Source organism: Garra rufa, chromosome 25, assembly GCF_049309525.1.
Source record: "Garra rufa chromosome 25, GarRuf1.0, whole genome shotgun sequence".
Classification (NCBI taxonomy): Eukaryota; Metazoa; Chordata; class Actinopteri; order Cypriniformes; family Cyprinidae; genus Garra; species Garra rufa.
In genome coordinates, this window is record NC_133385.1 from 34691345 (window position 1) to 34704815 (window position 13471).

The following is a 13471-nucleotide window of genomic DNA, read 5'->3' on the forward strand; positions in this document are numbered from 1 at the left end:
TATTTCGATATATCAGATGCCCTGCTCTGAAAACATAACTGACTGTGTGTACATCAGTTTCGTATAAAAGTATTCGAAATGGCAAGTGCATTTAACCGCATCTGCAATCGAGCTTTTTAGGACGAACAAACACAAATTGCAAGTGAAAGTCTGTCAGTGCGCGAGTTTTGTGCATCTAATATACTGCATTACAAACGGCAGAAATGAAGGCACATGTAAAGTAAAAAACTGCGGGTGGAAGCACGCACTGTCAAGCAATGCGCACGAGTCTCAAAGTGCAAATTCTGTGCAATGAAGCCAGCCGCGTTTCAGGCGCTCACGAGTATTATATGCGGAGAAAAACACAAGCTCCTTGAAGAGAGGGTTGCGATGCATTGGATGCAGCGCTGCGTTGCGCGGAGAACTCGCAGGTATTTAACACACACATGATGCGTCGTGTAGTTCAAGCAGAAATCTAAAACAGTTTATTTAATCACCAAATGGGCAAATGTTTACTTCAAGAGTGATCAAAAAAGCGGCAAAGATTAGTTTAAACAACAGATCAAACGGAAAGAGAAAGTACGATTTATATTGTTGTAGCCATTTAAGAAAATGTGTTATCTGTTTTACATTTGTTTAAATATTATTTGTTTGTGTTTTGTTTCAGTTTAATCTGTTAATTACGAAAGAAGTTTGTGTAATTTGTAAATGTCATAAAGGACGTGGTATGAATTGGACGTGGTATTAGACGGCAATACGCCGGGAGAATTTGAGAGGGTCAGACACAATTGTTGACCACTTCCACCTTTTTATTTGAGGAAAATCACTTTTTAAACGAATTTCGTTTTGTATAATTTTTATCTTAATTTTGAATACATATTTTTGTTGATCAGTTATTAAAATAAAGTAAGCACAAGGAAAATTGCATTGTGAAATAAAGTGCGTAACAAGATGCAAACCTACCATGCTTCCGCGGCCTGAAGAAAAGGCTAAAACATAAATTATAGCTCTATATGAAGCATACAGACTCTATTAGTCTATTACTTAAATGCACAATCTTCCAGCAGGGTCAAGCCTTTATAAACATTAACAACAATTTGGGACAGATATGTAATGTAAAACTGTGAATGGCGCGCTGTGGCGCAGCAGGATTCTGTCAGCTGAATGAACACGGTTTGCTTTCTCACATCAAGTCTTTAAATCTGCAATTTTGCTGGCTAGGAATATGACCAACTGGATATATATCAATGCAAATATATGGTAACAATCCTGACATTTAACATTGGTGTCTGACTTAACCTCTCATACTCTATGACAGCAGAGCGGAGCATGAGCAGCTTCAGCAAAGAACGCAATCCGGAAAAACAATCGGCATGGATTTTTGCCGATAACTGATAGTTCAGCCAATCAACTATCGGTGCCGATTAATCGGCAAAACCGATACATCGGTCGACCTCTACTTTTGTGTTGTTCTGTGCCACAGCTTAGTACAAATTAATTTTAGTAATACTTTGATTGGTAACTTACTCTTATCCTACTTGTTCTCTTATTCTATCGTTTTAGAAATTTTAAAAAGCTTAAAAAATATAATAAAAAAATGACATAAAAGATGATACACTTTTAATAAAGTTAGAAAAATGCCATCACAAAGGTAAAAAACAAAATTCCCCTGTAAATCACTTTAAGGAGTCAAATATCACCTTGTAATGGGAAAGCAAATTTTTTTTTTATCAGATTTTTAGATTATTGTTTAGTATGTGCTCCTGAAATTTTGACTGTGCTGCTAAATTTAAGTTAGGAGCACAAGTTGCTTGTCACGAAAATCGGGTCCAATATTCGCGATGCTATTTCAGATCGATAAGAAAAATATGGCAGACGAGTGAATGAAAATGCAATATCGTTCTCTGACAGTAGGACTGAGTGTACTTTTTCACGCACAGTTAAGCAGACAAGCCTTTTTAAAGTTTACTCTTTTGACAAATCTGGTGCATATGCGCTACGTAGTCACAGTGAACCATTATATTGCGCAAAAATAGGGCTTCACGTGAAGTTTTCTTTGCACAGCCAGTTCTCTTCCCAGTGCAATGGAAAAGAGCATAAACCCCCTCTTTGTTCAAAACAAAACAAAAAACTGTTGCATTTCCAGCATGCAAATGTTGATGCAACACCCTGAAAACCACTTGCAAACCACACTTTTCTTCATTAAATTACAAAATGTGGCGCGTTTATAGTTTTCAAGCTCTTTGACATGAGTCACATGGTCTTTTGGGTTCATTTAACTTGACTTTGTAGTGACGGACATGTTTAATAGTTCCTTCTAGGAATTGCTTTGTAGATAATTGTTTTCATTATGCGGCGCCACCTGCGTTCGGTGGAGTTTTACAAAGCCAGCGTTCGTGAAGATCGAGTGTGTAATTATTGTGACACTTTGGCCTCCTTTCCAGCTCCAAGAGAAGTTTTTCTGTCCTTTCGAATTTAATCCCAGCAATATAAAACGCCGGACCATCCCATTATCTCTTTGTCGTCCGGGGATGCACAGTGTTAAAATAGCAGGAATGCCGAACATGTGGTATGCAGACCTGCTGACCGCGGCTTCAGTTTCACTACAGGCACCAGCGCTTTTATTTACAAAGCATTTCTGTAGGGGAGTGTTGATTCAGGCTCTGATTTCCAACTCGCTGTTTGTCCACTTTGTTTCTCGGTGCCAAAACGCCACACTGATCCTGAAATTGTTCTATGAATAATGGCTCGTTCACACCAAGGGCAGTAACTATGATAATAACTACGTAGTATTAATTCTAGGAGAACAGCGAGGTCCACATTACTGCTGTAAGGATAATGATACAGAAGAACGTTATCGTTGAATAGATAACATAGATTTTTTTTTTTTTAGCTGATGGATGATAAAAAACATTCACAGGCAATCAGAATCCATCCTGCTTTAAAGAGACAAAACTGCAGCGCACATTTAAAATAAACACAATTATCGTTTGTTGGTGTGGATGCTATAGTTATTGTCACAAAATAAAAAACATGCTTAACCTTCAAAAAAAAATTTTTTTTTTTTTTTACCTAGAATGAGGCCTATTTTTTGCAACTTATTTTGATGTTACTTTGTCTCATAGTTTGACGTTATCTCTTAATGTGACTTGATTTCTAATTTAAATGAATTCCCAATTCTAATTTAAGTTCAATCCCAATTAAAACAGACTACCCAGATTTTTATGTGAGCTGGTTTATAGCAACATTACAAATCATAACAAACAAGTTAATATGACAAATATTAAATTAATATGACAGAGCAAGTAACAGGTTTGCAGATTTAAGGGTTTAGGGCTTATCTGGTTTGGGACTAAATGTTGAGTTGTAGTGTAATAAATTTTATTTATTTATTTATATGTTTGTTTGCTTGTTAATTAAAGATTTAGTTTATTGCAGTAGAAACTTTCCAGAAGTCACAGTTTTAGGTTACAATTTTTTAATAGGGGATAATAATTCACTCTGTAATGATCCTAGGATTTATGAAAGCCATTTCTACCACTGAATAAAAAAGTTTACTGTGACTTTTTCTCTCACAATTCAGAATTTTCTCAGAATTGCATGAAATAGACTCACAATTTTGAGAAATAAAGAAAGAAAGAAAGAAAGAAAGTCAGAATCGGGAGATACAAACTCACACTTGCGTGAAAAAAGTCAGAATTGTAAGTTTTTATTGCGTGATATAAACTCACAATTGCAAGAAATAAAATTCAAATTCCAAAAAAACTTGCAATTCTGACTTTTCTCGCAAATGCGAGTTTGTATCTCGCAATTCTGACTTTTTTCATGTAATTGTGAGTTAATATCACGCAGTTCTGACTTTTTTTCTCAGAATTGTGAGATATAAATTAACGTTTTTAATTTTTTTTTGCATGATTGCATGATATAAGCTCTCAATTGCAAAAAAAGTAAAAATCGCAATTTTTTTGTGTGTGATATTTTGAGATATAAACTCGCAATTCTAAGATAAAAAGTCACAATTGGGAGTTTATATCTCGCAATCCTGACTATTTCTCAAAACTAGTTTTTATTGCGGGATATAACTCACAATTGCAAAATATTAAATCAGAATTGCTAAAAAACAGTTCTGACTTTTTTCACAAATGCAAATTTGTATCTCGCAATTCAGATTTTTTTTTCACGCAATTCCGTTGTTTTTTCTCGTAATTTTGAGATAATTGTGTATATATATATATTTCAGAATTGCTTGATATAAACTCACAATTGCGAGAAATAAAGTCAGTGTTCAAATGCGCAAATGCGAGTTTATTGGAATTAAAATCAGAATTGCAAAAAGTCAAATTGTGAGATACAAATGCATTTGCAAAGAAAGAGTCAGAATTGCACGGTTTTTATTGCGTGATATAAACTCACAATTGCAAGAAATAAAATCAGAATTGCAAAAAAAACTTTTCTTGCTAATGCAAGTTTGTCTCGCAATTCTGATTTTTTTTCTCGGAATTGTGAGATATAAACTTGTAATTGCGAGTAATAAAGATATAAACTCGCAATTCTGAGAAAAGTCACAATTGCGAGTTTATCTCGTCATTCTGACTTATTTCTAAGAACTACAACTATGTTTCTCAGAATTGCATGATATAAACTCACAATTGCGAGAAATAAAATCAGAATCGCAAAAAAAACCCTTGCAATTCTGACTTTTCCTGCAAATGTGAGTTTGTATCTTGCAATTCTGACTTTTTTTCACTTAATTCTGACTTTTTTTTCTCAGAATTGTGAGAGAAAAACTCACAATTCTGACTTTTTTCACAAATACGAGTTTGTATCTCGCAATTCATATTTTTTTTCACGCAATTCTGACTTTTTTCTCATAATTATGAGATATAAACTCGTAATTGCGAGTTATAAAGATCTCGCAATTCTGAGAAACGTCACAATTGCAAGTTTATATCTCGCAATTCTGACTTTCTCAGAACTGCAACTATATTTCTCAGAATTGCTTGATATAAACTCACAATTGCAAGACAAATAGTCAGAATTGCAAAAAAACCTTTGCAATTCTGGCTTTTCTTGCAAATGCAAGTTTGTTTCTCGCAATTCTGATTTAAAAAAAAATTATCTGAATTGTGAGAGATAAACTTGCAATTCTGACTTTTTTTTTCAGATTGCGTGATATAAACTCACAATTGCATGAAATAAAATCAGAATTACAAAAAAACAAAGTCAAATTGTGAGATAAAAACACATTTGCAAGGTTTTTATTGTGTGATATAAACTCACAAACGCAAGAAATAAAATCAGAATTGCAAAAACTTTTCTTGCTAATGCAAGTTTGTATCTCGCAATTCAGATTTTTTTCCCCTCGCAATTCAGAAAAAAAAAATCTGAATTCCGAGTTTGTATCACGCATTTCTGAGAAAAAGTCAGAATTGTGAGATGAAAAAGTCACAATTACCTTTTTTTAAATTTTTATTCAGTGGTGGAAATGGGCTTCCATAAGGATTTGCTTTAAATAATGTAATTATTTGTGTGAAATGCCAATTCTTCTGTTACATGCCCGCTATTTTCTCAGACAAATAAAGTAATTATCTTAATTTTCTCACACACAATAAAGCATAATAATAGTAATTTTATTTCAGGAAGTGTGAACGAATCTGCATTTAGCAAAGCTTGATCATAATAATTATTATTACTAGAGTCACGAATTGTCAGAGGCATACTGGGTAATCAAACCGTGTGTTGTTTTGTTATGGGAAGTAACTCTGCTGTTCTGTGTGTCCCAGTCTCCTATCAAGGGTTTACAGGTAATGTGAGAGAAGCTGTCATGGTAATATCACTTCTCAGCTTCCCTATCAACAGCGCTGTAATCATCAACATGCTGAACGAGACTCATAGGCATCATGGGGACAGAGTGTCCCTAGATGGAGCTCTGGGAATCATAAACGCCTCCTCTGCTTATTAAATATCTGCTGCTGTGCCTAAAAGAGGCCGTGCCCAGTGTTAATACGATATGAATGATATAACTATATGTGCTTGTTCCAGTTTTTTGTAATTATGAAGCATACGAAGCAAATTTCTAACGGCTGACAATATTTTTGTGAAATTGTAAACATCTATTTAATTGGCAGCAGTAAACCAATATGATCAACTTTTTGCCTTTTACAAAGGAAGGCTATTTTCAAAATACAACACATCTCATAAATCACACTTGAAATATTGTTAAAACTGTAATTATTGATTCACCTGTGATTTTTTTTTTTTTTTAAATAAAATAGCGAAAAATACAAAACCAGTCTTAAGTAGCACAGGTATATTTGTAGCAATAGCCAAAAATACATTGTATGGGTCAAAATTATCTATTTTTTATTTTTTGCCAAAAATCATTAGGAAATTAAGTAAAGGTCATGTTCCATGAAGATATTTTTTACATTTCCTACCGTATATATATATTAAAACTTAATTTTTCATTCTTATGAACTTCATTAGGACAACTTTAAAGGTGATTTTTCTCAGTATTAAGACTTTTTTTTTTTTTGCACCCTTAGATTCCAGATTTTCAAATAGTTATATCTCAGCCAAATATTGTCCCATCCTAACAAACCATACACCAATGGAAAGCTTTCAGATGATATACAGTATCTCACAAAAGTGAGCACATCCCTCACATTTCAGCAACCATTTTAGTTAGAGATGCACAGATTGTCCGGCTAGTGATCGGAATCGGACGATTTTTTGCATGATCGGCCCGGATCGGTGACCGGCCGGTCAATTTCTCCTCTTGCCGATTCCTAGCCGATCCCTTTATTGCCAGCTGCGCATGTAATTACGTCACAGTCACGCGCGCGTACTCTCGCAGTCGCGTGTAAACACGTCGTTGGTGTGAGCAGGGGCGCCGCTAAGGGGGCGAAAGTTAGGACAATTCTAAGGGCCCACGCCCTTTAGGGGCCCCCAGAGATCTGCTTTGGTGTGGTGGGGGGGCCCGACCTCATATTTTGTCATAGGGCCCACAATTGCGAGCGGCGCCCCTGGGTGTGAGTGAAGATAACACAAAGATCGCAGTTTGTAACATTTGTAAGGTCAAAATACAATGTAAGGGAACAACCACAAAAACGTTCGTCATTTCTAATAAGACACTTCCATCATCAAAACCATACACCAATGGAAAGCTTTCAGATGATATACAGTATCTCACAAAAGTGAGAATATGCCCAGTTTGAAAGGGGAAAGCGGCTAAAGCTAGCGCTCCGACTCTAAGCTTGGATGGACTTGTGGTAGATTGCTATGGAAGCATTTGTGTAGCGAAATTCAATTTGCAATGCAATATGCAAAATGACAATACAATATTCAAAATGGCGATGCAATATTCAAAATGGCAATGTAATTCTGTATTTAAATTTACATTTTCCATCACCTCCACGCGTGCAAAATTTGGTGCAGAATGAAATTGAAAATTAAATTATATTATTTACATTTGCCATTTCCAACAGTAGTCTTAAGTTGTAAAGTGCATACTATTTTAATGCTTTATAAGTAGCAAAATTAAAATGACAATGTATAACCCAAATTGATTTGATATGTGTAACATGTCCAAGCAGAAACAGTAGCAAAATGATCATTGAAATGTTATTTGTCCTAAATGCATTTAGACTAACAGTTAGGACACTTACGATTGCATTGTCATCATGACGCCGTGGGATATTTGTAGCAAAATTCAATGCGGCTTTGAAAATGCATTCCGAGCTGACCACGCCCACCCTACGTCAATCATTGCGTCAAGGCGGGGATTGGCAGGAGCGTGTTACGTTTAGATCGTTTGAAACACGGCGGCTGGAGATCTGATAAGATCGTTGAATTCAGATGAAGTGGAGCGTGAACAGAGAAATAATGTTTCAGAAGATTTTGAACAATAATCAATAGTGAAAATGAGCAAACAAAGATTTTTTTTATTATTATTATTTACTTTTATTTATTTTCTACAAAACTATACAGTAATAGTCAGGATGACTGTGAGCAAGAATCAATTGAGAAAATGAGCAAACGTATAAAGGAAAAAAATTAGAGTGTCTGAAAATGGGAAATGGTGTTTTTGGGGATGATTTGCCATTTATTTTCTCCAAACTGAGTCCAACATACAGCAAAAGCAGTAATATTGTGAAGTATTTTTACTATTTAAAATAAATGTTTTTGAATATATTGAATATATAAAATGTAATTCCTGTGATCAAACTAAATTTTCAGCATCATTACTCCAGTCTTCTGTGTCGCATGATCCTTCATCATTCTAATATGCAAATTTTATTTGTATTATTAAAGGAAAGGAAAGGAGGTGAAGTGAGGCCAAGTATGATAACCCATACTAGGAATTTGTGCTCTGCATTTAACCCATCCAAGTGCACACACACAGTAGTGAACACACACCCGGAGCAGTCAATATTATCATCAATATTTAAAACAGTTGAGTAATTTTGTCAGGTTCTTTGATGAATAGAAAGATCCAAAGATCAGCCTTTTCTTGCTAATGCAAGTTTGTATCTCGCTTATTTTCAGAGGACAGTAAATCTATACTGCTATACAAGCTGCACATTGACTACTATAAAATATATCCAAGTTTAATTTCTATAGTATTGTCCCTTGAGAAGATATACTAAAATAGTTGCTGAAATGTGAGGGGTGTACTCACTTTTGTGACATACTGTAAATGTCATTTCCAAAAAATGACCCTTATGACTGGTTTTGTGGTCCAGGGTCACACATTACTGTGTTTTGGTAGTGACAAATTTGGGAAGATGAAAAAAAAAATTCCAAAACTTTCTGATAACACAATATGTATATATTATCCTTTTTTTATTTAAGTTTTAGTTATTTTAGTACATTAGGGCCCGGTTTCACAGTCAGGGCTTAGACTAAGCCAGGATTAAGCCATAGTTCAATTAGGACATTTAAGTCAGTTTTATAAACATGCTTAGAAAAAAACATTACTGGTGTGCATCTTGAGACAAAACAAAGGCTCTGATATATTTTAAAATCAATCAGTGCAATTTTGTTTCAGTTGAAACAGCTCAGACTTACATTTTAGTCTTGGACTAGGCTTAAGCCTTGTCTGGGAAACCGGGGGTAGATAATCTAAATTTAAATGAGAAATGTTGTCTTGGCAACTAGCTGAATGTTATTTAAAGTAATGATTTTTTTTTTTATGGTTTTAATTTTAGTTTCAGTTTAAGTTACAACCCTTGCACACAATATCATAATTGGGTCACGTTATTTATTGCACAATGCACATAACATTTCATTTATTTATAAATGTTCTAATACTTTTGGAGAGATGTTTTAGGCTTGATTATGAATATAAAATGTGTCAAGTTTCGTGATGGTAGTTATTCACACTGTCAGTTGCTGCTAAAAACAAGTCACATGATAATAACTTGTTTATAAACTCGCCTACACAATTCACAGGCTGTCATTTAATAGGCACACACCAATATTTTCGTGCCTTGTTCGTGCATATTTATTAGTGAAACAGTAATAAAACTAAACTAAATGTTTACTGTTGCTTCTTGTGTGCTGCGAGATTTCATCATTGCTCAAGATTTTATTGTTCTTTGTTAGCACATCTTAGTACAAGTTAGTACATCTTCACCTCAGCCTGACTCACTGTCTCTCACACTGTCTGTGTTTCAGAGTCAGTGTATGACCTGCTCCCTAAAGAGCTGCAGTTGCCCTCGGTCGTACAGCAGGACAACCCCACCATGAGCCAGAAGAGCGGTGGAGAGGCCGGACCTCCTCCTCCGGCTGCCCTGGCCTCAGGTAGGACACTTTTCTCATTGCGCTTCCCTTCCCTGTCTTATTTAAGTCATCTTTTTGTTCAAGCTAGAAAGACTCTCCTAATTGGTTTCGCTCAGTTCTGTGTGCGCAATGTTTAGGAGACCTCCTGTGAAGCTCAACTACTTCTTCTCTTTAGTGGCTTGGCGTTATGTTGTTTGAAATTATTTCTTTTTCTTTTTATCTTTTTGTTTTGTCTCAGCATATGAGTTACACGCTTCCCTTTCTACTGCTGCTGACCTGTGCTTCCTGTTTCACTTGATATCACGCTTTTTCAAAACCATCTGCACGTCCTCCTGACCTTTCTAGGTTTTTTTTCTTCTTCTCTCTTTTGGCTGTTTAGATCATTTCAGATTTTGCAGACAAGCTCATTTCAAGCATCTTACTTGACCTGTCCTATTGAACCTGTTAAAAAGTGCTTCCTGTTATTGCTGTCAGCGGGGTAGAGTGATTTCCTGACTTCTCCCAGACCATGTTCTGGAGTCTGGAGAGCATGTTATGGTTGAAGCCAGTCATGGCAATACAAACAGCACTTATTGGCTGACAGCGGTCCTTAGCGCATTAGGTGACATCTGAAAAGTAAATAATTTTTCATCTTTATCTACAGTTATATTGGCGATAGGCCTAATTTGGGGCTTTTCTCTTAATCTTTTTGCTTCTTTTTTGGAGGCCTCTGCTTCTCTCAACTAATGATAAGATTGCTTTAAATCAGAGTAGGGCTGGGCAATATAGCTAAATAAAAACTTTTAATATGAAATCTGTTTATACAGTCAAACAAAATTTATTCAGACACCTTCAACGTTTCTTACATTCGAGTTTATTTGATATAGTTTAGAAAATGAGCTCTAAACTCAGTTAAACTGTGCCAGAACAAATTCATCTTGATAATGTCAGATAACTTTGATAGAAAGGTATGGACAATATTTACACAACTGTCAATACTTTGTTGACTAATTACCAAGCAATACTTAATTTAGTTCAGTAAGTGGTGTAAAAAGGAATTAGAAATTAAAGTAAAAAAACACAACCCTCTGGGCCTCTTCGGTCATTTTTGACCGAAAAATTTTATGTTTTGAATTTTTAAAAATCGTAGCTTCATCAGAATGAGATGACACTTGGTGACTTTTGTTGCATTAGCTATGCGAGTACAAAAAAAAAAATCAGTGACATGATTCGGATATGTTAAAGGGTCAAAAAAAAATTAGTCACACTTGGCTCCTTCGCGGTCAAAAATGACCGACATAGGAAATGAATGGGAAATATAAAAAAATGTGATAATTCAGATAATCTTTTGGTAATACAAGCTACAAATCAGCCACTGTGCTGAAAAGAAGTGTTCAGCAAGCAAGGACTGACACTCTAAAATAACAAAAGTACAGAACTGACACACACACGCACACACACGCGCGCACACACACACACACACACACACACACACACACACACAGACACACACACACACACACACACACACAGACACACAGAAATAAGCAGAAAAATGCAAAACCTGATATTTATCCAATCAAAAAAAAATCTAAACCTTGCCAAAAGTAATCTTTTAGAATGTCTGAATATATTTCTAAATGCAAAGCCTATTAAAATGAAGAAACAGTAAAAAAAACAATAGGAATCCCAAAGCCCCTGTATATATGTATATAGGGAGATACAGGAGTTTACATGGCATTACACAAGTTTTTATTTTTTATGCCACTAGATGGTGCAATTTTCACTTTAAAAAAATGGATTTTAAATGCTTTTACTCTATTTTAATGTGAAATGTTGTATTTATTGAAAAATAATAAATACATAATTAAATAAAAAAAATATAATATAAAATATAATTCTAGTGGGAAAAAATTGCTCATTAAAACTGTATAAATATTGCATAGATTCGTAAAAAATGCTAAAAATTCTAAATAATAATTACAAAATATTATTGAACAAAAATGTATTTAATTGATTTTCCTGAAGAAAAAAAAAAGTTACTTTTTAAGGCTTCGGTCACTTTTGACCGCGAGGGAGCCAAGTGTGACCCCTTAATGAGGAGGCCCAGAGGGTTAAGTAAAACATTCTGAACGCGATGCGAAAATGCGAGGCGAATCGCAGACGAATGGTGCTTTCACACCGATTGTTCGCCTTCTGCTAATTCACGCCTGAATGCTAGATGGCGTCGACCAACGATGCATTTTTCCTCAGATATGTGTTTTGTATATGGATTTAACATCGTCCACTGCTCAATATAAAGCATCAACTTAAGATAAATAAAGGTTTGTTTTACGCAAGAAACACAAACTATCTATGATGCTTAAAGGTGCCATAGAATGGCAAACTGTGTTTACCTTGGCCTAGTTGAATAATAACAGTTCAGTACATGGACATGACATACCATGAGTCTCAAACACCACCATTTCCTCCTTCTTATATAAATCTGGTGTTTGCAAAAGACCCCTGAAAAATAGGCTAATTCTAACATAACACAGACTATTACGCAATAGTCGCGATCGTTAATAGTTACGCCCCCAACATTTGCATCGCCCAATCATCAGTAACGTCAGTGCATCAGTAAAATAAGGCAAGCCACTGAAGGAACATGGATAGCTTAATGCTAGCGCTAGCCTGTTACATTGCAGTACATAAGATTTCACTTACCACATAAATAGAGTAAGGAGAGATGACTGTGATGGCGAATGATTTACAGATCCTGAGCATCACTAACAAGCATCTAAACTTGTGTGGTAAGTTCTGTCGCTGCAGTATAATGTTACACAAAGCACATGCGATCACAATAGTGAGAGTAAAATGATCGCGCATTCAAAACGCCAGTTTCAACAAACTGCATATTAAAAGCGGCTAGAGCTCCGTAATTAAATATATATTTTCCTCCATGTGCTAGCTATTGAAATGAGCAGCTCTGTGAAACAGCCAATCAGAGCAGAGCTCATCATTAATATTCACAAACCTTCCAAATAAGGCAATAACAGAGCATTTCATTCTAGGGACATATCCTAGGGTTGTAAATTGACTTGTAAAACAGTTTCTGGAGATTGTTTTGCCCTTTCCTATGCCATATACCTTCTATGTAGATATCAGAGAACAATTTAAATATTGTATCAATGCGTTCTATGGCACCTTTAAAAGAAAACATCTTAAAATATGAATAGAAGTCAAATTAGCGTCATGCCACATTTGAAAATGTATATAATTAAGTTATTTTCTTAAAACCCACTTTAAACCATCATCGAGTGCTTATAATAACTTCTGATTGTGGTCTGCAGTTGATTTTATAGTTTTGATTCTATTATACGCAGACATGCACTCTTTGTATGTTTAATATCGTCACACTGCTTATCATAAACATTCTTTAGTGTTATAAAAATACCATGAGCTGCATACAAAACAGATACAGAAAATATATGATATATATATATATTAGGGCTGGGACTCGATTAAAAAAATTAATCTAATTAATTAGAGGCTTTGTAATTAATTAATCGAAATTAATCGCATTTTAATCGCATATAAATATTTGACCTGAGAACAGTGAGAAGTAAGTTTTTTCATATGGATTTTTAGTACACCATTGAATAATGACTGAATACATAAACTGAAGCAACAAAATATTGTTTATTTTTGTTCAACCAAGTCCAACAGACCAGTGCAAGATTGCCATTAA

At 34.9% G+C, this 13471-nt stretch overlaps 1 protein-coding gene across 1 annotated transcript in view; it reads left to right on the forward strand.

Annotated features, from left to right (window-relative positions):
- nfat5a (nuclear factor of activated T cells 5a) overlaps positions 1-13471 on the forward strand; it is a 38182-nt gene that overhangs the window by 9251 nt on the left and 15460 nt on the right. The window contains exon 2 of the mRNA XM_073831893.1: positions 9658-9783. Coding sequence (XP_073687994.1) covers positions 9658-9783 — 126 coding nt within the window. The remainder of the gene's footprint in view (positions 1-9657; positions 9784-13471) is intronic.